The following is a 27,571-nucleotide window of genomic DNA, read 5'->3' on the forward strand; positions in this document are numbered from 1 at the left end:
GAACAGTTGGGATGTGCACTAGAGGTGCAAAACGCCGTGGTATGGGTTCACACAAGTTCATGAAATAACACAGACATGGGCAAATGTGGGTCCTCCCTCCAGGTGTTTTGGACTTCAACTCCCACAATTCCTCACAGCCTCAGGCCCTTTCCTTTTCCACATCAGCCGCTTTAGCAGACTGAAGAGTCATAGATGGTACAGGTTCTGTATCTCACAAACCAGATAGGAAAAAAAAATGGTGCCATTTTTGGAATCAGCAGTTATCAAATACACACCGAAACAGGGCTCACATGTGAGGCGCCAAAATGTGTGTTAATGTGGGCGACAGCCACTTAAAATCATGGCCGAGATGCTACATTGGGGTTGTCTTAACATAAATCTTTACATATAAACTTGGGCTGTGTTTCGGTTCTGCAATGCAACCCGTGTTCTAAGCAGCGAAGCTGAACAAGCAAATGCACACTTCCCCTTTTGCAACCTTGAACTGAACGTGGACATTTTGCATCAGTAAAAAATACCCAAAGTATAACCATGAATTCTTTATCTGCAGTGTCAACATACTCTGCTCCAAAAGAACAATTTCCCGCTCCTGAAAGTGTCTGTGGGCCTCTCTTTAAGCCAGTGGTTCCCAACCTGTGGTCCATGGATCACCAGTGGTCTCCAAGAACTAAAATATGGTCTGCGGCCTCACCTTTACTACACCGTTGGAATGAGCGCAACTGGTCTCGCAAAACCCTTTTATAGTGCCCGGGGAATGGGGATGTTGGGAGGGGAGAGGCCGACCACCCACGAAAGGCAACAACAAGCCTCCTGACTGCTGCTTCTCCTCCTCCTCCTTCCCTGAGCGGAGCCATTCCATGCCATGCCTGGAAGCGGATGGGGACGCCTCGGTGTCTTTGTTTTTTAGGCCTCTTCCTGGGGTTATTTGGGTGCCGATTCAGAAAATTGCATTGGATAGACCACAACGGCTCTAGATTATTAAATATGGTTTTTTGTGGGCGAGCAGATGGCAACTACTGGATGGTACATGTTCTGTACAGAAACTAGAGCTGATGTGGTCTATCCAATGCAATTTTCTGAATCAGCTCCCCAGATAAACAAACTGAATCTAAAGTTGACCAATAACTTATTTGTAACCCTTTTGGTACTGGGTTGTTGTATGTCTTTTGGGCTGTGTGGCCATGTTCCAGAAGTATTCTCTCCTGACATTTCACCCACATCTATGGCAGGCATCCTCAGAGGTTGTGAGGTATGGTCATCCATGCCTCACAACCTCTGAGGATGCCTGCCATAGATGTGGGAGAAACGTCAGGAGAGAATACTTCTGGAACATGGCCACACAGCCCGAAAGACATACAACAACCCTGTGATCCCGGCCATGAAAGCCTTTGACAACAACCTTTTGGTACTAATGTTGGAGAGTGGTCCCTGGTCAAAGAAAAGGTTGGGAACCACTGCCCTGTGCCAATTTGGCAGGACTTAGCCAGAAAAGACAACGTAATAATGCTTTTTATTACATCTAAAGATGCTTTACATAAACAGGTAACATTCAATAGGGTAAACCAGTTTTTTTTCTTCTTCTTTCCAATGCATGTAATAAATATTTTCACTTGGTACTTTTATACAAACTGACATTGGTCTACTATACATTTTTTTTCTTTAAAAGCCACTTTTTTAAAAACTCGTTTGGCATGCTGTATGGAAAACCAAGAGAAAGTCTTAAGGCAATGAATCACAGATTTTGAGTTCATGGAATAACCTCTTTAGTATTTTCTTTTTCAATATTTACATATTGTTTTCCCTTTTGTTAATTCGAACAATTAACAGCAGCACATGCTGGGATCCCTGGCAGTTCTCTCCCTCTCCCTCATTATAAACCTAAGCTTTCATTGGAAGGAAAACAACAACATAATCATCAAAAATATCCTGAAATGCCTATTGTAAAAAGGTTAATTGCACTCAAGAGAAAACGGCTGGATTGTTCAATGGAAGGAGGCCGACCAGCAATGTTGTCTTTCGTAGGGTTGTGGTAGCCACCTCTTTCCATGACAAAGAATTGGAAACCTGGGAATGCTCTTACAGAAAATACTGAAAGGGCTTGAAACCAGCAACCAGTTTAAAGATTTAGCAAGGTTTAATTTTGGTTTTGCGTCTAGTTTAAAAAAGTTATGCAAACAATAATGCCCATGGAAGTTATTCAAAATCACTCTATCCCTGCTATTATACAAGATACCTTGCATCTGTGCGCGCGCACTCACACAAAACAAACAAACAACAAAACAGACAAACAGGAACACTGCTCTTTTGGGGAAAAGAAAGGTCGAAAAGGGATGGGCCCACAAAGCATGAAATACCTAAGGAGTACTTTAATATAAGTATCTAAATTTACCAAGGTCAAAGAGGTCCTTAATTCCCATTTTGTGTTAAAAGCCCTGCAAGTCTTTCGCCTAAAGAAGCTGCAACAAAGTTCAAGGGAATTTCTGGTCAACGCCTGTTATTGGCTGCAAGAAACAACCATGACCAATACATACTTTCTAGATGGGCAATACTTTATTTCTTCAATTCTAAGGCGTACTTTCCCTCCCATATAAACACCCCCCCAAATGGGGTATGTTTAGAATCACAGGTGTGTATTATGCATCTTGGCTGGTATTGAATTTGGGTGAGTCTTGCCATTGATGGTGTCTTGCAATTGAAGAAATGCACCATCTTTTAGGCATGATTCTAGAATTACATGAATGATTTCTGCAGAAGACAGGGCACGAAATCACTTTAAATTGAGAAGATTCCTTTGTTTATGATAGAGGCAGCATATGAATATTAATATATTATAATACAGTAGAGTCTCGCTTATCCAAGCCTCTGGATTATCCAAGCCATTTCTGTAGTCAATGTTTTCAATATATCGTGATATTTTGGTTCTAAATTCATAAATACAGTAATTACAATATAACATGATGTATAACATGATGTTTTGGAGCTTAATTTGTAAAATCATACCCATCAATTTGATGTTTAATAGGCTTTTCCTTAATCCCTCCTTATTATCCAAGATATTCGCTTATCGAAGGTTCTGCCGGCCCGTTTATGTTGGATAAGTGAGACTCTACTGTATATTAATATTAAGCGGCCATCAATTTCCAAGCTTTCCCTTTCCATTTTGGGAATGGCAACTACAGTAGAGTTTCACCTATCCAACATAAACGGGCTGGCAGAACGTTGGATAAGCGAATATGTTGGATAATGAGGAGAGATTAAGAAAAAGCCTATTAAACATCAAAATAGGTTATGATTTTACAAATTAAACACCAAAACATCACATTTTACAACAAATTTGACAGAAAAAGTAGTTCAATACGTAGTAATACTATGTAGTAATTACTATATTTACAAATTTAGCACCAAAATATCACGATTTATTGAAAACATTGACTACAAAAAGGCGTTGGATAATCCAGAACGTTGGATAAGCGAGTGTTGGATAAGTGAGACTCTACTGTATTTCAAATGGGCACTGCTTCTTGGTGAATAAATCTCCTCACAAGAGATATTTACCTGGTTAGAACTCAAACTTCCCAAAATAAAGAGCCCAAGAACCATAAAGGAGGAGGGGGCTTTAATCCCACATATTCTTTGGCTTCTCTGGTGACGCACTTTCTGCCGGTCTCTCGCTCTGCCATTTCCTCCCTCGCAGATGGGAAAGAAGGAGCGTTTGGAGACAAACAATGAAGAGGGGACAATCCGTCTCCACTTCACCACCTGAAAGGCTTCTTCATACTACGCTTTAAAGCATCGCTATCCCACCTTAAACCCAGTGGCTGCCTCCTGCTGGATTCTGGGATTTGTAGTTTAGTCAGCTGAGAATTTGAAAGGTCACTCCCCAAAATGCAAATCTCAGGACTCAACGAGAGGCAGCATCACAGGGAGAGTGTAGAGCAAAAGATCCTGCCAGATTACATCTACTTTTTATACCAAAACAAGCTCTCTCTACCTATATATAGATCCCTCAACATCCTTCCTAAATAACCTATTGTAGATGATCCCTGTAGATTTCTGAATTGGGAAAACAGACCATGGGGACCAAAGCTTCCATCCCAAGGCAATAAATGGGACCGAGCATCCCTTGCCTTGCAGCCTATTATTGTGATTTACGAAGCGTGTATAGAGAAGAGAATTCAGCATTGCGTTGCTCTGTCTTAAATGCAAGAAACATGCCCAGGCAAGGCATTCCCACTGTGCAGAACACAACAACAAATACCAAAGGCCAAAAGGGTTATTCATTGGGTCAATGACAATCTGGCCCCCGACAGTCATATCCCTGACTTTGGACAATCTAGCGCTTCATTCAGTGTTTGGAATAGAATGAGACCCATCGCCAACTTAATTATGTCTAGTTTTGAGCCAGTTTCACTCTGCTTCTTTAAAACAATCCACTCCGATGCCTCCCCAAGCTGGACCGGACTTAAAAGAACTCCTGTTTCTCCGTGTTTTATTGAGATTTGACTGACATTTAATAAATTATAAACCGGCTGAAAGAAACGCCCTCGGCCAGATATTAATGGAATACACATGCATGGGACAGACAAGAGAGGCAGACAGACACACACACACACACCTATAAATACATATATACACACACATATACATATGAACAAACCATGTCAAAATTCAAGTCAGCTTTTAAATGGTTGACAGGGGACACATTTTTGGAAAATCCGCCGGGGAAAAATGGAGAATAAAATATGTGAAGTTTAGACAAAAGACAGCTTTGCTTTAAAAAGAAAAGAAAAGCAGGAACACATTAAACATTCGAGACAATTTGCTACCAGTTTTTGATCAAATGAAGCAAAAAGCTTGCCTGGTTTCATCTCTCTCCTTCCTTCCTTCCTTCCTTCCTTCCTTCCTTCCTTCCTTCCTTCCTTCCTTCCTTCCTTCCTTCCCTCCCTCCTTCCTTCCTTCCTTCCTTCCTTCCTTCCTTCCTTCCTTCCTTCCTTCCTTCCTTCCTTCCTTCCTTCCTTCCTCTGTTCCTGATTCTTTTGTCAATGTAGATGGTTAATAGCTATATAGAAGACAAATATACACTCCACTGAAGGTTTTGGAATATTTAAAAAATTATCTTTGACTCTTTCCCCTTCCTTATTTAATTATGTTTAAAAGACTCTCCTTTTCCTCCTTTTAGATACTTTGCAGTTTGGACAGGTGGAGACAGTCTAAATCACCAGCCGCTTTTGAAAAGAGAAGCTAGAGCTAGAGAAGCAAGTCTCACACCAAAAGGGACTTGCAGTTTCTCAAGTCGCTTCTGACACGAACAAAAACAATGTCTCAAGGGAGGAAAAAACCCACCCTAATTGCTCAACAAGGATCAAATGCTGTTTTGGAAACTTTGGGGAAAAGACCTCGAAGCGACCATTAATGCCCTTAAGAACTGGGAGGAATTTTTTAAACATTTTGTTGCAGCTGAAGGAGGAAAAGGAAGGTGCAATTTAGCAATGATGTAGAGTTGGGTCAAACATCAGTCCTACAGAATTCAGTGGAATTGACTCAGAAGCAAATGAGACACACAATATGGGTTCAAATATGCTTCTGGAAAACAACATGTCACGGCCTGCTGCAAAATATACTGCTTTTAAATCACGGTATCTCCTTTCAGTTTTCAAATCAGCCCAATATGTTTGATCAATCTGAAGGGGGGGGGGAAGCTAAGGAAGGAAGGCTTTAATACTTAAAGATGTTGCTTAGTTGTAACCTTTAAGGTGGATGAATCCCTCTTTGTCTCACAGCTTTCCAAATGGCAATGCTCCGACACTGGAGACGGAACCTGTTCTATGGGGAAAGTGCTTGGAAAACTGTGTCTGATAAAGAAACCAGGACTGATGAGAAAATTGGATCCAGAACAAAGAGCTCGGAATACCTTCCGGAATGCCTCTCCCAGCCCTGGAGTTTGTGCAAACAACTGAAAAACATCATTTTAAATTAAAACGCAGGCCCAGACTCATTTCTCTCCGCAGGGATACTTTCCCCAGTGGACTCCCTACAATCACCTGCTTCCTTTTCCATTAGGACAGTGGTTCTCAACCTGTGGGTCCCAGATGTTTTGGCCTTCAGCTCCCAGAAATCCCAACTGCTGGTAAACTGGGTGGGACTTCTGGGAGTTGTAGACCACAGGTTGGTACACTGGGACCCACAGGTTGAGAGCCACGGCATTAGGGTCACTGGGAACAAACAAAACAAAAGGGTCATGCTGTTAGGAGTCAAAAGGTTTTTTAAAAAACACTCAAGGGAGGTGTAAAATCTTCCGTATCCAAGAACTAGGGAGTTTTTGTCATTTTTTTTCCGTTTTGTTTTACCATTCAAAACCATCTGTTTATATACAAAAAGTACAACTGAAAATATAGTTTTGTTCTCTGTACACGTCTTAATAGTTTTTTTTCCCCCTACAAAAAGGAAAAGAAAAAGCTTGTCTGCGCATCTAACCTCAAAATAAAATGACACAGGCATGGGCCAACTTTGGCCCTCCCTCCAGGTGTTTTGGACTTCAACTCCCACAATTCCTAGCTAGGGATTATGGGAGCTGAAGTACAAAACCCCCGGAGGGAGGGAGGGCCAAAGTTGGCCCCTGCCTGAGATAAAAGGACCAAGAAAGAAAGACAGAAAGAACCACCCCAGCCGCCCAGCATCCTTTCTCTCTCTGCTCCATCGAGTCCAGTTGCACCGCGCCGGGGCTCAGTCCAAGGAGATAATGTCTGGGATGACGCCGAAGAGGGAGGCCGGGTCCGTGCCGCTGCGGCCGGCGACTGGGTGGCTGTGGCTCTCTCTCAAGCTGTTGTTGGAGGAGGAGACCAGGCTGCTGTTGCTGCCGCTGTTGCTGCCGCCACCACCACCGCCGTTGGCCGAGGGGAGTGGGCCGGCCCCCCCGGCCGCGTTCAGCTGCTCCAGGAACATCTGGGAGGAGGCGTAGGGGAAGAAGCGGGAGTGCAGCAGGTCCTGGTCCTCCGAGGCAGACACCGCCGCCGCTGCCGCCGCCAGCAGGGAAGTGCTGTAATGCTAAGGGGGGGGGGGGGGGGGGGAAGGATGTTGAAACTCAGCCACATCCTGCACAAGTTGACAGTCCTCAACCCTTCCCCATTGCCCTCTTTATGTATTTTGCCCCATTTACTCAAATCTAATGCTCACCTTTTTAATGCTAAACTTTCCAAAATTAAGATGTGCATAATAATAATAATAATAATAATAATAATAATAATAATAATAATAATCAACTTTATTTATACCATCTCCCCGCGGGGGCTCGGGGCGGCTCACATTGTTACAGAAGTAATAACACAAATACATTAGCACAGATACAAAGGTTAAAACACAATAAGACAATTAAACAAAAATTAAAACAAAAGTTAATACAACAGTAATACCGTAGTATTAAATAACCGCCAATACAATTCAGTCAAACTTCATAGGTGGGGAGACTGCAGCAGCAATATAAAGATAGAATCATTACATTAAAATACCCAGATAAGAGGGACCTATTAAAATCCAGTATAGAATTATAATGAAGCTGGTCATCCAATGGCTGTCTCTCCAAAGGCCAACCTAAACATCCAAGTTTTCAATTGTTTCTTGAAGGAGGATAGAGAGGGTGCCAACCTGATCTCCCTTATAGTTGCACAATACGGTAATCTGAGTGCTGAGCCAAAGCAAAAGGGGATGCTATTTTATTTTATTTTGTGTATCATTGGAATGTTTTAAGTTTTTGTCAAATATGTTGTGTTGTTGTTTCGGGCTTGTCCCTGTTGTGAGCCGCCCCGAGTCCCTTCGGGGAGATTGGGCGGGATATAAAAATAAAGATTATTATTATTATTATTATTACTACTACTATATGGCTTGCACACAGCATCCCACTGCATACCTGATTGTCTCCTGGTAAGAAAGAAAAGAAGTCCAAACCTGCAGAAAACAAAACAAAAAGATGTCAGTTTCGTGAGCAACAAGTCATTTTATTCTAAGAACAGCACAAATAACACTATGTAACAAAATTTGAAAAATGTTCTGTTCCTGGTTTGAAACTGTTTTTTCTTGTTTAATTGTGTAGCCCTTACTTTGAAAGTAGTTGTTCTACTCCAGGAACTTTTTTGTTTTTGTGGCTGCCCCAACTTAGGTTGAATTGGTTGAGATTCTACGAGACATTCATTGAAAAACTAGAGCAAAATGTGCTATTATAGCAGGATGTCCCTCCTGCAAAAAGGAACTCTTTCCATGTTTTTATGACAGAACCAATTAGGAAACAACATTTATAACCCAGGAACAATACCTCTGGTCAAGCCAGAGGTGTTAATTCTGCTAAGAAAATGACAGGTAATTTCCAAATCTTGACAAAAAGGTCTTTGATCTGCTCTTGACCAGAGCGGGAGCCCACCTTGGAGGTCGTAAGGCATGGGCGTCATGTGGAAGGGGTGCCGGTAGTCTTGGATAAGCGAGGTGTTGATGTAGCTCGTGTCGACCGCCGGGAGGCTCGGGGTTCTCGAAACAGGGGAGACTTGGTGCGGCAGACTTAAAATGCTACAAAGGAGGAGGAGGAGGAGGAGGAGGAGGAGGAGGGAGGAGATGCCTTGAGTTTCTGCGCTCCAGAGAGAGTGGCTGACATGCCCAAAATCACAACATTCATCAGGAATTGGAATTAATAATTTGCGCCCCCAGCCCCTTTTACATTTTATTTCTCCCGCAATTGCATTGCAGGTGTTACATGTTTTGGTTAACCTATAATGCAACACAGTCGTGCCCCTGCTTCCCCTCCCGCTCCCCTGGTCTGAGAGGCCATGACTTTGAAGATGTAAGAGCATGTTGTTTTCAGATCGTTTTTGTGGTGAGATTTTCCCTGGTTCAGTCTTATTCAAAGCCCTCTGCCCAGTTGTGAGCCTTTGCCTTTTTAAATGAAATTTAAAAATGGTTCTCCGTCCTTTTTGTATTTGTTTTGGGTTTTTAATAGCCTCCCCCTCCAAAAAGGACATTTTACTCACTTCACTCCTCTGGAAAGTATCTGTAAACAATTATTTTTTTTAAAGGAAAAATACCACAAATAGTTCTTTGACTGCCTTTCCTTACTTGTCTCTTTCACTTTTATCCTCTACACCATCTCTCTCTCTACTATCTACGCCAGTGGTTGCCAACCTTTGGACCTCAAGGTGTTTTGGACTTCAACTCCCAGAAATCCCAGCCAGCTTACTAGCTGTGAAGTCCTAAACACCGGGAGGCCCAAAGGTTGGGAACCATTGATCTACACAAACAGAGAGCAGTCAACCCACTTCCCTCAGCCCAAAATCTGGTAGCAAGGACATCCCTCTCCTCCAGCCTCAAAGTTATAAGAGGGAGAGTTATCCTAGATTTTATTTCTGTGGCATTTCAAGTGTGTCAAAACTGGTTTTTCAAGAGAGAACAACAGCTGGCGTAGTAAAAAAAATTGCATTACATGTAAGCCACCCCGAGTCCCTTCGGGGAGATGGAGGCGGGCTATAAGAACAAAGATTATTATTATTATTATTATTATTATTATTATTATTATTATTATTATTATTAAAGATTCCCAAATTTCCCCTGGTTTCATCCTTCCAATTTGCTGCCCTCCATTCCAGCCAATCTTCAGTGGAAGCTGTAGTTTGGAGGCAGACAGAGGACTGGTTCAGAAGAGAATCAAAGGAGGCCCCATGCAGGAAAGGTTTAGCTTATTTAATTTCGGCCCATTACTACTGCCAAGTTGTGCAAAGCTGCTATAGTCGCACCTTCCTTTCCTTAAAAAAAACCGTGAAAAGTAATAACAGGAACTAATTACTTATTAAAACACCATGCACAGGGTTTTGTGGCGCACATGTGTCCTGAAGGGATGCTCACAAGCACATCCAGACAGAACTAGCCATGACACTTTTTGGTCCCCTCACCTCTTGTTGTTAATGGGGGAGGCCGGCGAGAGGGACGGACAGCTCCTCTTGACGGACGGCGGCTCCTCCTCCTCTTCATCTGACGAGCTCTCAATGGTTAAGTCAATCACCTCAACCTTCTTGTTTTTGTTTGACTGGTGAGATGTTACCTGATGATCCACAGAAGAACTTAAACAGCCTAGAAAGATACCAGTCAAATGCTGAAGTCCCGGTTCTGAAGCACAGCGAGCGTCAAGACGCAGGCAAATGTCACAAATTGCACAATAACGAGCCACACACTTCTACAGCACCAAAATGATCAGGTGAGATGGTAGGAATTGCATAGTTCAGTGCGTCAACTCGAAACCCACCTTCTACTCCATTGAAAGATGTCTTCACCTCTTGTGCCTCCTTTTTGCATCTCATAGGAGCCCAAGACCCGTCCTCCTTAAACTGGATTTCATCGCAATCTGTGCAATACTTCAGGATTTCCATAAAGAGCCTGTGAAAAAGAACCCCCTCGGAAATCACGCCGGAACACAGAGAGACGCCTGAGAACAACCCCAGCTTGTCCAGATCCAGAGGAGCAAAAACGAGCTTTGCTTCCCTGCGCTCAGCTCAGTTCCACAAAGTTACTCACCCGTCAATGATGAGGTGTTCGTAGGGGGCCTTTTTGTCACAGACGGGGCAAACCCAGGTGGGCTTCTTCTCATTCATCTGAATGTACAAAGTGGCATCGAAGCACTGCAGGTGAGAACAGGTCAGCGACCGGCAGGGGATGGCCAGCCGCATTTTGCCAAGCTTTCAAAGGAACCAACAAAAACAACAACAGTGAGTGAGAGCATTTGTCAGGAGAACTCTGTCTCGCACAAGACACTCAACTTATTTTTTTTTAAAGTTTCAAAAACACGTTAACTCTAGAGCAGGCATGGGCAAACGTGGGCCCTCCAGGTGTTTCGGACTTCACCTTCTACAGCCTAGCATTCCTAACAGCCGGTAAGATGTTAGGAATTGTGGAAGTTCAAGTCCAAAACACCCAGAGGGCCCACGTTTGCCCATGCCTGCTCTAGATGTAGATTTACCATATTTCATCAAATAAAAGTCACACTTTTTAATCCCTTTTTTAATCAAAAAAGGGGGTGCGACTAGTAGTGATGAAAAATTATCTGTGTTTGATTGTCTGGTTTCTGTTTTTTATTTTTAATAAACAAACTGCTTTACATCCAAGGAGAGGGAGGATCCAGCCTCTAACAAACAGCTCTGTTTGTGTTTGTGTTTGTAGTTTAAACTGCCTTTCTTTGGAGGAAGATTCCCCCCCTCTCCTTCCTCCTGACTTTCTCTGAAGGCAAGGCAGGTTGCAAAGTCTGAAATGGAGCTCTTTGGAGAAAGGAGGGAGCTCCAGAGACCTCCATTTCATGATCGTTTTCAAATTCCCATGCCTTTGGAGAAAGAAGAGGGAGGGAGCGGGAATGAACCCCAAACGGATCTGCAACTATTATGTGAGGAACACAGAAATACCAGTTTTGTCACTCCCAAAATGGGGTGTGAGACTTTTACCCGCTGGCAACTATTACGCAATGAAATGCAGTGTTTATTTAGTACATTTTAAAACCAAAACCTGAGGAAATCTCTCTGAGTGGTGTACATTCTATTAAGAATATAAACTACAACAATAATGCAATAAAAAAAATCAAAATATGACCAGCAGTAGAGGATAGAATGTGTTATAATAAAGGTATAGCATACAAACCAGTCGTTCTCAACCTGTGGGTCTCCAGGTTGAGGTTGGCCTACAGGTTGGCCTACAACTACTAAAAATCCCAGCCAGTTTACCAGCTGTTAGGATTTCTGGGAGTTGAAGGCCAAAACATCTGGGGATCCACAGGTCGAGAACCACGGCTGTAAACAGTGCAAGCACTTCAGAGGTCTCTCTGAGTCAAGGGTATTTCTCAATAGGGAGCAACTTGAAGAAGGAGCATCACAGTGCAATTTAGCACAACATGCACACCGGCCTTTGATATCTCTCTCTAATTCTGCCACAATCTGACATAAGCCATGGCCTTCCAAAAGTTGTGGGACTGCAACTTCTAGCAACTCTAGCCAGAGCATCCAATAGTGATGGATGCTGGCTGCCTTGCTGTGGAGACTGGTCTTCCCTTCCTTGCAGCACCTAAATGCCTCTGCAATGTCCAGAAGCACCTCAGAATCCCCACCCACCCCTGGTGTGGCCATTCTGTGGGTTGAAGGAAGCAGGCGAGATCTGAGAACGACCTGGCTACATAATCCAGACGGATGCAAAATGGTGTTATCAGTGCAGAGGTCCTTTGGATGTATCACTGCTGCTAACATCATGTCACGTCTAGCCAACGTGTTTCCACTTTCCACAAGAAAGAAATCATTCCACAGAGGGTTCCCTCCCGAATGCTACGGGTTCTTTGTTTCATATGATTTTTCCCAAAATATACATTTTACATATAAATACTGGGAATAGATGGTGTAGAGGTTGGCACTACTGCAACAGATTTACAGAGAAGTGGCATTTTAGGGAAGTGACACTTACTGGACACAAAAGAGAAACTCGCAGGCTGGTTGTGGCTATTTCGCTGTCAGGATCTGCTGTTAGTTTCTCTTTGACTATCAAGGGCAGAAAGAGAAAACAAAATGAAACAGGAAACACTCTTAAAAGATACGTTGCAAAGAGAGTTGGGGAGGGCAGGGAGAGCAAGTGCAAGGGACATTAGAGCCAGGCTTCTTAAACCTTGGCTACTGGAGACTCCTTTTGGCCTGAGAAATTTTTACGAGACCCCAGGTATATAAAATAGGTAGACAAATCAAACATTTGCTGATAATATACCAGCACTGGCAAGGCTTGCTAAATAGATTGATTTTCCTTTTTGTGGCGTATAGCTGAAGCATTTTCCGCAACGTCCATTGTATACACTGGAAGTGGTTGCTAACAGATTTGTGCAAAGTGTTCAGAAACCCTTCACTGTTGTCACACTTTTCATGAGGAAGGAGACCCCATAGTTTTAAGAAGCAGTACATTAGAGGAATTGTAACAAGAGAAACTCACAAGGAGATGAACTCCAAGGCAGCCACAATTTCCAAGTGACTGTGGGGCAAGGAGACCGACAGACAGACAGTGGAGAAATGTAAAAGCAAATGAAGATACTACAAAGAGATGGCTGCGGACATCCCAAAGGTGGGAATGGAGCATCCAAAAATCACATCTATGCCCTCATACACTGGCTTTCAAGTAAAAGGTTTTTCTTTCTCCTTTCTTGCAGCAGTTTTTTTATCGTGTCAGAAGTGACTTGAGAACACACTGCAAGTCGCTTCTGGTGTGAGACATTTCCCAGATGTGTTGCTGGGAGGCTTCTCTCATGTCCCCGCAAGCTAGAGCTGACAGATGGGAGCTCACCCTGTCTTGCGGGTTCGAACCGGCAACCTTCAGATCAGCCACCCAACCTTCAAGTCAGCAGTTCAGTCGGCACAAGTGTTTAACCCACTGCATCACCACGGCTCCTTGTTGCAGCAGTATACAAAGCATATACAAAATATACAAACTTTACAACTTCTTCTTCCTCTTTATTCACAGTAGTAATTCTCCAACACACTTCCAAATCATCATCCATCCCTCAACAACCCTCATCAAACTTACTCAGTATAACTACAACCTATGTACTACTCCCACTACATTAACCATCATACCCTAAGTACAGTGGCTTAACTTTTTTGCAGGTGGTTAGACCAGCGGTATTAACTCTGCTATCGCTTAGAAAACGCCAGATAATTTCCAAATCCTGGCCTGACCACCTTTCCCTCTCGGCTGATTCTACTTCATGAGAAGCCTCCACACTGACGACTTACTTAGTGCTCTGGAATGGTCAGGGTTCCGGATGCCTTTTGCTCGCAACCGCTGCAACAGCACCGTAGAAGACAGCTGCTTGACGAGGTAGACGGCCATGGAGTAGGTCTGGGGGGGCACAGAAGAAAGGGTGAGGCAGGTAGAATGGGTTTGGCCTTTGTGTAACACTTCCAAATCCTCACCCGACATGTTGCACCCGGAATATATGCTAGCAAAGGATTGGGTTGGTCAAAGCAAGACAGGTCGCTCCATCCACTTGCCCTCTTCTACACTTGTGACAGAGAGGTTGTCTTTCCAGTCACACGGAAGCCAAGCAGGTTGGAGGACAAGGGACAGGCCGAGGCCCGCCTCTTCCACCAAATTCATGCCCTCCTTGCATGGGGTCCCGGCTGCCTCTGGCCTTCAAGAAGCCACTTGAAGAACATAGCTAGAAACATTGACTTCAAGAATAGGAACGACAGCCAGGCTGTTTCCTCCTTTGGGTACTATCTTTGGAGGCAGAACTTTTCAGAAGGCAAGCCAGTTATTGACCCTTCATATGTACGTCCTCACACATTTTGAGTGGACTTGTATTCCCTGAAAGACTCAGATCAGAAATCCCAATCAAAAGGATCAAGGTGGATCAAGGCATAGCTGGTTTAGGTCTCTGCAGAAACATGAAATTCATCTTGTGCAGCTAGGCCTGGATGTAATAATAATAATAATAATAATAATAATAATAATAATAATAATAATAATAATAATTTTATTTTTGTACCCCGCCACCATCTCCCCATAGGGACTCGGGGCGGCTTACAGATATAAAACCAACATATAATAACATCAAATACAAAAACACACAAATAAATTTAAAAGGCATTAAAATGTTATGCTCCTGAAAAGTTCTTTCTGTGGCATTTTCAGCTTTATATGTACTGGCTATGACTATATATTTTATTTAATGTACGAATATTTATGTAATTATGGTATAGATGTTGTGTAGGCCATCTGATCTGAGTCTATGAAGGAACGTGAGAATATACTGCAGACACGACTGAAGAAACTGGTAGGGGAAAGACTGTGGCATGACATTACTTTCACTATTATTCCTACACAGTTTTTGTTCCTGGGTTATCAATGTCATTTCCTAATTGGTTCTATCATAAAAACATGGAAAGTGTTTATTAAACAGCAAAAACTCGGAGTGGGACATCCTTTAGCACATTTTGCTATAGTTTTTCAATGAATATCTCATCATAAGAGTCTCAACCAATTCAACAAAGTTTGTGGCCGCCACAAAAACAATGTTTCGGGAGTACCACAGCTACTTTTAAAATAAGGGCTGCACAATTAAACAGGAAAGAACACTTTCAAACCAGGAATAGAATTTTTTTCTAATTTTGTTGTATAGTGTTCTGCATTTTCATGTCTTCCTCTTTCCCCATCCCCTGATAGTTTTACGGCAAGGTTTCACTCACCCTTCCTATCTCTGCAGTCCACGAGACGACGATAGTGTTTGGTACTGTTGTGGACAGGCGCACAAGTGAGGTGATGTTGATCGGCCGGCTCGGTCGCTTTGGTTCAACCCCATTTTTAGTCGGTGGAAGATAGCCCTGTAAAGGCCAGATACAAGTCACGATGACCACACCAAGCTGGCTTGGTTCCTTTATTGCCTTGTTTATGCGCACGGCAGTCCTTCGTGGCAAGACATTATCTCCTTTTTACTGATAGGAAACCAAGGCCAAGAAGTGGCCAAGGCTCAGCTCTGCCCCAACTCCTCTCTTTCTACCAGTCTCTCAATAGCACTTACTGCTCCCAGAGCAGAAGACAACAGAAGCAGCGTAAAAGCAAGTCTTTTCACCAAGTCCTTATCAAAAGCTCACTCTCTTCAAATCTTCCAAATCCCAATCCATACACAGAGTGCACTTAAGCAGATGGCAACTGGAAAACAGGCAAACGGAAGCCAGAACGGGCCTCGCTCACTTCCAACTCTGTGCTGCCTCTTGCATTTTTGAAACCCTGCTTTGCATTCAATTCAACCCAGCACTAATCACTTGGACAGACTCCAAACTACTTTCCTCTTCTAATCAAGAGCATCTCTGAACAACCGTAGTGAATGGCAGAAATACTCACAGGAAGGCTACACGGTTTTCCATTAACTTTCACGCAAAGATTTGGTGGGAAGTGATCTTCTTGCGGGCAACTGGTTTCTGATAAGCAAAACCTAGAGAAATTTGGAGATGTTTTAGATTCAGTTTTGTACTAAGACTTAAACAACATCAAATGACAGTGAAATATATGCTTCCGCCCTACTTTCCCCTTGGGGTCTAAGGCACCTACCAACCCAAAAAACAAAAATTAGCTCTCAAAGATTGAAGATAGAATTCAGAAAAAGGTGATGCCAGTAATTTAAAATGTATGTGTTAAGAGAAAGGAGGCAATTACAGGCAGCAAGCAAACTTAATTGCATGAATGAACATAAGAGTTAGCAAACCGAGGAAAGGATTGAGGGTAAAGCTTAGATTTCTCCCTCCTCCTCATACTGCCTGCTTTTCGCTTGAATTTGGAACCAAGGAATGGTTATAAAGGCTGAAATCACCATCTTGAGAGAAGAGAACCAGCAATTGCAGGGCAGTTATTCCCTATCTGCTATTCTGCTAGGGAAGGAGGCCAGATGCTCACTCGAGGCAGGAAGAGGGAAGAGGAATAGAAGGGAGGGAGAGAGAAATGGATCAGGCTGGGAAACAGCATCAGATGCAACTGGATTTACTCAAATCAAGGGAACATTCGCTTAAAATGGCCCTCATGCTGCCCCGACACCCTCAACAGCACACACGGGCAGATATACAAACACACCAAGGTACAAGTTCTCCTTCAGGAGGTAATGGCAGCATCAATCAAAGCGGAGGCCAATCCTTCAGCCACAGGCAGCAGGAGAGCTCTCTCGTCTCCAGTTCTCCAACATACATTAACAAGGAGGAGGAGGGAGAAAGATGGCGTAGGATTCTTCCGAAAAAATTCTCATACTCATTCAGAGGAAGCATGTTTATCTGTAAGAATCCTCAGGAAGGATCATCAGTACAGAGTTTTGCTTCACTTGAGGTTGAGGGGTGAAAGTACGTCTCGCAAATTCTGATATCGGATGGTAGGGAAACCATACCTTAGCTGGACCTGCACCGTGAAGTCGCACTTGGTTCCGGAAATGTCCCTAGCAAAAGGGAGGAAAGGTGGCATGTTAAAATAAACCAAATATAAGAACTTGGGTCTGGAAATGCTCGGGCTGTGGCGCAGGCTGTAGAGCAGCTGCGATGAATCACTGCAATGAATCACTCTGACCAGGAGGTCATGAGTTCGAGGCCCGCTCGGAGCCATGTTTGTCTTGTCTCTGTTCTATGTTAAAAGGCATTTAATGTTTGCCTATATGTGTAATGTGATCCGCCCTGAGTCCCCTTCGGGGTGAGAACGGCGGAATATAAATGCTGTAAATAAATAAATAAATAAATAAATAAATAAATAAATAAATATGCCATCACTCAGCTGGGCACAGAAATCATACAGGCAAAAACATAAATGTATTGTCATTTATCATACCTGCCTATGTGTTCCTTCTGACATCACCCATAATCCAACTATAGAAGGACATGCAAACAGAAAGATCGTTGGCCTCATCCAAGAGCATCATTTATTGTATTACTATAGAGTCTCGCTTATCCAACATAAAGGGGCCAACAGAATGTTGGATAAGTAAAAATGTTGGATAATAAGGATTAAGGAAAAGCCTATTAAACATCAAATTACATTATGATTTTACAAATTAAGCACCAAAACATCATGTTTTACAACAAATTGAGAGAAAAAGCAGTTCAGTACACAACAACGTTATGTAGTAATTACTGTATTTATGAATTTAGCACCAAAACATCACAATGTATTGAAAACATTGACTACAAAAACATTGACTACTAAAAGACAGACTGCGTTGGATAAACCAGAACATTGGATAAGCGAAGGTTGGATAAGCAAGACTACCGTACTATTATTGCTATGATTATTATTGACTAACAACCTCTGTGTGTGATAGTTCAATGGCTTTTTCCAGCTAAAACCAAGATGTTATAACATTCGGTTGCTTTAGCTGAATTTGGTTTAAATGGGAGGAAGGCGTAATTGAAGTAAATTGAAATCTCTATATAAAAATCGTTTTCTGTCTGTTTCTCCCAAAAAAGCTAAGCTTCTGTGATGTCACTGGGCAAGAAAGGTGACCTGTGTAGGAGGGGAAGGGAGGAAGGAAAGAAAGAGCCACAAAAAGAGCCATGTTGTCGTGGAGACATTGTGAGGTAGGCCCTCTCAGAGCTGGAGAAGGGAGCAAGGAGGGCGGCAGCAGTTCCTCCATCACCTTGGTAACACCAATATATATTCCAGTAAAAAAATACATAGAATTTCATTTCCAAATCCCCATCAATTCACCTGGCAATAAGGCCCTTTTCCCAATTATTAAATCAGCTGTCAAAATTTAAAACTCAACTGAAAACCTATCTCTTCTGGCAGGCCTCCACAGTCGATTTTAACTTGTGAATTTTAACTTGCATTTTATCAGTGCATTTTAACTGTGTGATTCTTATTACAGGTATTTTAATAGTCTTGTGTTTTATCTCTGTTTTAACCCTGCTTGTACATCTGTTGCAAACTCAATTTCATCTAGCCCCAGAGTTTCCAACGTTGGTTCCGAAGATATTTTTGGACTTCAATACTGGGACTTTCCAGACTGTTGGCCCAGTTGGCTGAGGCCTTTGTGAAATGAAGTCCAAAACACCTGGAGGGCCAAAGCTTGGGCGCCTGTCCACTCTCAACAACACCCTCCATATCTATTCTGGCAACTCCACAATTGGAGACACATTTGTAAACACATTGAACACTTCAGGAGAATCACACTAAGAAATGAGGAAAGGTCATGATGACTTACATGGAGCTGCTTATCTGTTGCACTTGCTGTGGAGTCAGGGCAAACGCAAAGCATGTTTCCCGAAACCGCTGGCTGTTATCAGATGCTGCAGGAGGAGAAGGGGAGATAGAATATACTGGGAAGAGTTAAAAACATCCACAAGCCTTTTTATTCTGTTAAAAAGCAGATTATTCTTCCTCACTTTTCAGGAAACACCGGTGACCATGCCCACTTTTGAAAATCCACTAAGATTTTAATTTCTATATTCCTTATTTATAGTCAACAGGATTCATTCAGGACTGTTTCTCACTGTCAGAGGAAATTGAGGCTTGCTTCAAAGATTAGTTTCCAATACTCAAAAGTGAAGGGACATTGTAAAACATAGGGTTTGTGAATGAAAGACTTAGGCATAAGCTTTTAAGAAGAAACTGGAATCATCTAAAAACATCAGTATACCTGGTCACCACAGGCTTGATATCACCAGGGAATACAATTTGGGGTAGAATGAATGTAAAGCAATTACTTCAGTCTGCAAGGGGAAAAAACACTGCTTTGTATCAAAACTCCCAGTGATAACTTCTTGATACATCTATGAGGCAAATCGAACTCTCATATGATGCCAAAGGAAGCAAGAGCAAAAAATAACCACCCCAGTTTTAGAGGGAACTGAAAGCATGCCAAATGTGTCTCTAAAAATACATGATTTATCAAGATGGAAGCCAGCCAGGGCTTTGAGACCCAAACCACTCCTCTCTGGAAAATGCCCAAGACATCCTTTTTGTAACTTCCCCCTCCTCCCAAATCTACTTACTGCTTTTTTGAGAGTTCTGAATTATAAAACATACTGTATGAACAACACAGAATTTCTATTTGCATAAAATATGTATTTGGTAAGGAATCTAATGTATATTATTTATTCTCAAAGTGTTTGGACCAGCAGCACAAAGATAACGGGATCTTTACAGCTGCCTTGTGAACTGTCTTTGTTCTATGTTTACACACACACATATTATAAACACACATATATAAAAACACACATATATAAAGAGAGACTATTGATCCTTCTCTTTAGATCACAGCTGCCTTGTGAAGTGTCTTTGTTCTGTTTATATATGTGTGTGTGAGAGAGAGATACATATATATAGACACATACACATTAGAAAATACACACATATATAAGCATATATATAGATCTTTATTTTTATCAATATGTTCTTATCTGTGTGTTTTAACTGTGCTGTACATAACCTCAAGCCATGAGCAGCAGCAGGTATCTATTATTATCATGGTTGTTGTTGGCTGGAAGAGCAGCACTGACCCAAAACCCCAAGTGAGATTTGCGTCTCAGTGCAGCAGCCATATCTTTCTGGTTTCACACTAGACCCAGAATGTTGCACTGCCTCTCTTTGTTCAGCACAGCAACACAGACCCTATACAAGTCCCTATACACACATTTTTAGGTCATGTGTTGAGGTTTGCCCAAGAGGAGATGCGCGGAGAGCTATGTGCAAAGCAAGGTCGGTGTTCAGAAACGCAATTACAGCTGTTTCCAACACGATTATTCATGTAATATGTACCTGTGACAAAATGGAAGAAAAGCTGAAATCCTTCCTGCCGGTTTACTGAGACCACGCAGGATGCATCCACTTCTTCAGCTTAATACATATTAATGCACTCGCACCCCAACCTCTTTCGGTTCTAGCCACCCGCTAAATATAGCTCCGCAATCTTTCTCCTGTAAAATATGCCTTGCTGTGCTGGAAAACGCTCTCCTCGGATAACCATTCCGGAATGTTCTTTGAGGAAAGCAGCCCCACACTGCTGCTGACAGCAGGCCACAGCACTCCGTTTCAATGGTCATCAGCTCAATTTATTAGCCGGGAACACTTTCCATCTTCCCCAGCAAATTGGCCATTGCTAAATAATTAAGCACTTACTGCGATGACGAAGGAGAAAACATGTCGTGAAGAAACTATTTGCCAGAGAGATTTCACGGTACAATAAACTCTAACTTATTTAAAAGAGGAAAGTGGCTTCCCCAGCTTGGCACATCCCATTTCTTTTTCTGCAAAGCTTATGCAAGACCCGCCACAAAATACATCATCACATAATGGCAACTGAGCCCTGACAGATTTGGGAGAAGCCTTTGAGAATCAATCCTGCCTTGCTGCACGTTGACATTGTATGCATTATCACAGCGTTAATGTGTATTTGCATTGTTGCATATTTATTAAGGAAAGAATTGGCTCGATTAGGGAAACGGGACCTTGAATTAGCTCTGATCCCCAGATCTGTTGCACTTACAAGACGAGCAACAGCCATGAATATTAACTAAAGTCATTTAAAGTTATGGCACTCGATCAGCTTACAAAAATGTTGAATATGGCAGAGATGGATAAATTTAGGCTTATTATACAATTGCAAGATCCTTCCAAATTTGAAGAAGAATGGCAGCCTTTTATTGACCATTTAAAATAAGAACAGAAAATGAAACCATTGGGGTTTTTATAGCATTAAGGGAAAATTAGTAGAACACGAATGTGCGAATAACAAGAAAAGAAAAAACAGAGAAGTTAGTGACAAGAATAAACGGATCCCCAATGATATCCAAGGGGCCCCAGAAAGTTAATCTACCAGAGATAAGATGATTTTTTTTATCATGAAGAAGACAACAGAGACAGGATAGGAAGCATTAGTCAGGGCTTTTTATTTTCCATTACTCAACCTTTCTATCTCCTTTGTTTCAAAACACTGTATACCCGCTTTTCTATTATTCTGTTTTTAAATTAGAAAATAAATGTTCTCCTTTTTCTTTCTCTTTCCTTTTTTAACACCATAAAAACCTTTTCTTTATTAGACAACAATGGAAGAAGGTGCAAGATTTCCAAATGTCCTGAATCAGGGCCATGTAAAGCCAAGAACTACAAACTGGATGGACTGAGGGCATGTCTGAAAGAAAACAGCACTAACCACAGGGCACTGGAGTGTTGAACCTGATGCATATTTTCATAAGACTGCTACAATACATACATTAAAAGACATAGAGCAGATATTGGAACCCATCAAAGCCATGTATGCACAAACAGCAGACAGCAAAGTGGAGGAAACTCTCGTTCCTTCTCTTTAGATCTCAGCATAAATGAGATAAGAGCTCTCTCCCAAGTCCTTGACTATATGTATGCATGGGGTTCTCAGAATATGGAAATGGAAACGGAGGCTTTCACTTGAATTTCAACTTTAAAGATTCAAAACATGGCAAGGGAAGAAGAACGGAAATCCAAATGAATAGTAATGTATGCAATGTATTTTAAGGGTCTTGAAACCCAGAGTAGAGGAGTAGCCATTTCACTTTTAATAAGGAATTTTAGAATTAATGTTCACGGTGAAGAAAACACTAAGTACATTCAATACTTATTTTTAAATCTGGAAGTTATCCTGCAAAGCAATCTTTTGCATGTGTCGGGCTTGAATGTTTTGCCTGAACATGGCAGCCGATTCCAAGGTTTTGTTCCGTCATTTTTCGCTCTACAGAGATAAAGTAAGTACGTCCATTTTGATTCACTGCCCAGAAGTTGGATTTACAGAGGTAGCTAGTAGTTGTGCTACTCCTCCTGCACAATTCATCTTGCCGCCATGTTGAAAGAAGTGCTCCTGTAACAGGTTTCCAGCTAATCGGTGAAGACTGCCTTTGCGAAACCCTGGTTTTTAAGTTCACATTACAATAAAATTAATTGCAGCTGCCAGGAACAGGATGTGATCATAATTGCCCTTTAATATCAGCTACTTTTGGAGACAAAAAGCTGAGCTGAGGCGACCAAACTTGTCTAACTTGGCACTGCAAGTCGGCGCTTGCTTGCGCCCAACTGATTACATTTCTGAATCCAGACTAAATCTTCTTATAATGTTTCTGGTTCAGCAATTGTGCTCTGCAGCTCCTTTATGAAACTCATATGACACAATTGTTTCAAAGGATTCATATGAGCCCTGAATATGTGTATATTCACTTCAACAATTCAAAACCAAAACATTATGGTAGTAGCTACAATATTTCATGCTCCACATTAATGGATGAAACAAACTAGCTCTTGCAAACATTTTATGTCCTTGACAAAGCAATTGATGAGAACTGGGGTTACTATTAAGATGTATTTTGTATTACAGTAGAGTCTCACTAATCCAAGCCTCGCTTATCCAAGCCTCTGGATAATCCAAGCCATTTTTGTAGTCGATGTTTTCAATATATCATGATATTTTGGTGCTAAATTCGTAAATACAGTAATTACATTAAGACATTACTGCATATTGAACTACCTTTTCTGTCCAATTTGTTGTATAGCAGGATGTTTTGGTGCTTAATTTGTAAAATCATAACCTAATTTGATGTTTAATAGGCTTTTCCTTAATCCCTCCTTATTATCCAAGTTATTCGCTTATCCAAGCTTCTGCCGGCCCGTTTAGCTTGGATAAGTGAGACTCTACTGTATTACTAAACTCAAAGTTCTTTAGCTTTTCATTAAAAGATTCCAGAAAGTAGCACTGAACAGGCCCTTTTTGCGAGGTGCGGGATGGTTTATAAACCCCCCAATACATGGACAAACAAGCAGCCGACGTCTCATAAATGACACATCATCTATAAATCCTGTATTAGGCTTTCTTTTAGAAGTTTTACAAAACAGCTTTAAGGGTAATGTATTGATGAGAAACATATTAAAAATGTCATGTGCTGGTTCAGGTTACAAAAGTCTACTTCAGGTAGTTCAGGCTATGTTGTTAATCCACCAAAGCATAATGCATGGGTTTTATCCTGATACCATTGGAAAATTACTGTTGAGCAGTTGATACCAGCATTGTTTCAAAAAGGTAGAGAGGTATTGCCAAAGGCTTTAATGGCCAGAATCACTGGGGTGTTATGTAGTGTATGGCCATGTTGTAGCAGCACCTTCTCCTGATGTTTTGCCTGCATCTGGGGCTGGCATCTTCAGAGGATCTGATGGTAGTCAAGCAAGTGAAGTATCTATACCTGTGCAATATCCCGGATGGGAGAAAGAACCGTTGTATGTTAACCAAGTGTAAAGGGTTCAACTAGCAAGCTTGATTTGCAAATGTTGAGTGGGATCCACTCACTAGTATGTGAGTAACAATGACGATAGCACTGTCAATTAGTGAGGGGCATCTACCTAGAAGTAGCCTGGCCTTTGTTCCCTCTGAATTGTTTGCTACCTGGAGACATCCTTTGTCCAGGGGGTGTTCATTAGTCTTGATTCTGGTATTTTTCAATACTGGCTCTTTCTCCCACCCTGAACATTCTACAGGTATATATACTTTGCTTGTTTGACTACCATCAGATTCTCTGAAGATGATAGTTGCCACAGATGCAGGCCAAACGTCAGGAGAAAATGCTGCTAGAACATAGCCATACAACCTGAAAGCCACACAACATTCGAAAGGTAGAGATCTTACAATCAGATGCAATTCAAAATATCAAGAGAGAAAACATCAAAGAGGATCAAGTTCTTCCACTAACCATAATCATAATACAGGGTGTTTGAAAAAGAACTCCCTAGTTTTGATGTGTTTATACATAAAATTAGGGAGTTCTTTTTCAAACACCCTATATAATAAATATATACAGACACACACATCGGGAAAGTACAGGAAGCTGATGTGGGATAGCAAAAGCTTCCGGAGAGAACGCATTGGCCACAATTATGTAATTTTGGACAATGGCCCAGAGAGAAGGAAAGCAAGCAAGCTGGAGACCCCGCGGGCCTGGCGCTTATCCAGACAGGAAGAGTAACAAGTGACTGGAATTTACATTAGCCCTTTGGAGGCCGAACAAGCATTTGGATTGAACACATTCAAAAGATCGACACCTTCAGGTCTTTTGGCTTTTCGGGTGAAGTGCCATAAGCTTGTCTAAACACAAAATGCTAAGGAAGGCTCCCAAGCAAATATTTTACAATATGTGCGTGGCATCAACAATGTTCACCTTGAGAAAAGCTTCTCTGCGCATTCTTTTGAAGAAGCACCCTTTCGACATTAAGATCCTGATTGTGTGAGCCAATGCGGCTTCCTAACACAAGAAATCCTAAAAGTCCCCTCCCTACCACCTTCCCGAATTTTGCTTTTGCAAAGGATTTTCTCAGATGGCGTGAACTCAAGAATCCGAGTGTTATTACTGCCTGGCTCTGGTCAACAGGATGGAATAGTTACCAGGCATCAATTTCTGGTTGCCACTGGCAACGGGAAAGTTGAGTGCCCTTATAGAAGGAGATGGAAGAGGCGAGCTCAGGCTCCTTCCCGAGCACACAAAGAGAAAGCAAGGCTTGCGTGATGTTTCCCACCTGACTCGAAGAGGCAAAAACATTACATGTGCACGAGATAAAACCAGCACAAATCTCGAAGAGCTCTCTTGTCAGCCTCTGCAATATTTTCAGGCACCTCCATAACATTTTCCCATAGGCAAGAGGGAAGGATGCCCGTTAGGTTTATGCTGCTGTAAGCGAGAGAGATCTTACTCTCTCTCTCTATTTTCCACACTGCAGCCTCCTCCCTGAACCCAATGCCCTTCAGATAAGTTGAGCTATAGCTCCCAATCTTCGTGAGAAACAGAGGTTTCGACTGTGGCTGTATCCACCTTATATATTCTCGTGTGCAAGTGATCATCCGCAAACAGAACCTGATGCTACAGTTCTGATCTGACTCTACAGTTTCGACTATATTTAGAGGGCTTTAGGGAAGGAAGGCTGATAAAATTTCCCTCTGAGGATCGTGCTCAGGAGAGAGAGAAAACACAGCAGTAAGCCTTGAAAATTATTGAGACTTGTAAACAAGTATTTCCCTGTCACCCGTAGTATTTAGAATTTCCACCCAGTGGCTAGGCCAGGGTTTTTTGTTTGTTTGTTTGTTTGTTTTTGCAAATGGAAGGGACTTCAAAATAACGAATTAGTTATGCACTGAAGGAGGAATCCAGGAAACATACAAAACTAAGAATATCACTCCCCAGAGTTCACATACTTATTGAGGTTTTAAAAATGTTTAAGTATTCACTGGACTAACCCAAAGTAATATTGCACTGGGCTCCTGGCAGAATGGATGGGATTTCTTAGCTCTGGGAATGAACAGCTATAAATGTCTTAAAACAAAGCTTCATCCTCTTCAATACGTAATCACCTGCAAGCAATTCTATGACATAGAATACAACAAGCTGCTTCCTTAAAACCATCTCTGGGTGAAGAGTTTGATATACTGTGAGCTCTGCTCAAGGAAGCTCGAAGCATTCCTACCGACACTACTAATAATGTTCTGAACTTTGTCTTTCTCATTCATCGTCAGACTCAGTTTCCTGAGAAAAGGAAGACATCCTCGAGATTATCCCATCCCACCTCACCTTCCTCCATTTCTGCACCAGCAAATCACAGATGGGATGGAGTAGGCCGTGAGCCTTTTCTCAAGAAAAGAGACAAACAAGGGCCTTACAAATGTGGAGAGACAAAGCAGGGACTAGAGGGACAGTGCCAGGCCTTACCTAGACTGGTTGGTTTGATCAGTTCATCCAACAAATCGTAAAAGGGCAACCTCTGGAGCTTGATGTCCGGATGGACAGGATGGAGGGCTGAGGTAAGGTGAGGCAGTTCCAGTTCGTGTTTAGGTCCCAGCAGAGAAACAGGGAGCAGGGGCGACGTGGCCGGGTGACCGTCGTAGGTGAGCTGCGGGATGGCAGAGGGTGACAAGGTGGCCGAGAGGGAGCCCGAGTGGAGGCTGGGGATGGACAGATCCGCTGGAGTCATGATCTTTTGGGGGAACCGCCGTCGGTAGAGTTCTTTGATCTTCATCTGGACGGCAGGGCTGCAGCCAGCCTTGAGCAAATGCAGGGCTTTTGTGAGGAGTTCGTGTTTGCGGCCGTGCTTGTTCCTTCCCGCGTATCCCAAGAGCACTTGCAGTTCCGACACCCGGAGGCTCATCACCATTTGCTTGGGGACAAACAGGAAGACGAGACAAAACCAAAACGTTATTTTGCACAATGCATTGAGAGCACATGGTCATTTACAAAGCAACGTTGACAAAACATGATACAGGCCCCCAAGGAAGGCAGTTTACAGGGAGAATTAAACCAGAATTAGGAACCAAATCCCTTTGGGTTTACCTTCTTCTGTGTGTGCCCCCCCGAGTGCTTCAATCATCAAATGATAAACTCTTCTAAATCCTATCAATTTATGATGTTAGGCAAGGGTCCCCACCCCCTTTGGGGATTGCACTGACCCTGCAGAACGCTTGGCCACGAATTGCACTTTCAAGAAGACACCTTTGATAGACAATGAGTTTTAATAGCCCAGCTGTGGCCTGTAGGGGGTTTTCAGCTCTTGTGATTAATTCAAAAAAACTGTTCTAAACGCTATTATCAGAATTTAGATATTGCTGACTTTCCCTGTTCTGGCCTCACTCCCAGAGAAAGGAAAGTAACTGGAATACAGGCTAAAGCTTAAGGATGGGGAAGAGTTTACTTAAAACACTCAGAATCCCCTACGAACAACTCATCTACAAACTTCACTAACGGAAAGGAGTGCAAGAATTGACATTCCTCCCCAAACTGCTTGCACAGAAACCTTTCCAGTTCAATGCTTTTGTTCCAACATCCATTCACCTCAGTGGAGAAACTCTTGGCCACTCTCCAAGGGTTTAAAAGACACAGTCTACTACAAGCACAAGGGGGAGAATATACACATACAATCTGAATCACCAGGTTAGTTCATCTATTTAAAATCTGCACAAAATTGATATTTTGCTGTCTGTAAGAGGACTACATTGAGACTGCTGTACTTCTGCCAATTCATGAGGAGACAAGATTTATTTTAAAAAATAGTCCTTGGGAAGACA

General features: G+C 42.3%; 1 protein-coding gene across 2 annotated transcripts in view; it reads right to left on the reverse strand.

Annotated features, from left to right (window-relative positions):
• Positions 1-1,491: 1,491 nt before the first annotated feature.
• pias1 (protein inhibitor of activated STAT 1) overlaps positions 1,492-27,571 on the reverse strand; it is a 48,295-nt gene continuing 22,215 nt past the window's right edge. For both annotated transcript variants that reach the window (XM_016997322.2, XM_062963084.1), the window contains exons 2-14: positions 26,223-26,667; positions 18,716-18,800; positions 16,913-16,960; positions 15,886-15,976; positions 15,231-15,365; positions 13,776-13,881; positions 12,466-12,539; positions 10,546-10,706; positions 10,277-10,407; positions 9,927-10,104; positions 8,411-8,553; positions 7,904-7,941; positions 1,492-7,044 (exon numbers count right to left, since the gene is read on the reverse strand). In XM_016997322.2, coding sequence (XP_016852811.2) covers positions 6,724-7,044; positions 7,904-7,941; positions 8,411-8,553; positions 9,927-10,104; positions 10,277-10,407; positions 10,546-10,706; positions 12,466-12,539; positions 13,776-13,881; positions 15,231-15,365; positions 15,886-15,976; positions 16,913-16,960; positions 18,716-18,800; positions 26,223-26,667 — 1,956 coding nt within the window. In that variant the 3' untranslated portion in view covers positions 1,492-6,723. The remainder of the gene's footprint in view (positions 7,045-7,903; positions 7,942-8,410; positions 8,554-9,926; positions 10,105-10,276; positions 10,408-10,545; positions 10,707-12,465; positions 12,540-13,775; positions 13,882-15,230; positions 15,366-15,885; positions 15,977-16,912; positions 16,961-18,715; positions 18,801-26,222; positions 26,668-27,571) is intronic.

This window comes from Anolis carolinensis, unplaced genomic scaffold (assembly GCF_035594765.1).
Source record: "Anolis carolinensis isolate JA03-04 unplaced genomic scaffold, rAnoCar3.1.pri scaffold_11, whole genome shotgun sequence".
Taxonomy (NCBI): domain Eukaryota; kingdom Metazoa; phylum Chordata; class Lepidosauria; order Squamata; family Dactyloidae; genus Anolis; species Anolis carolinensis.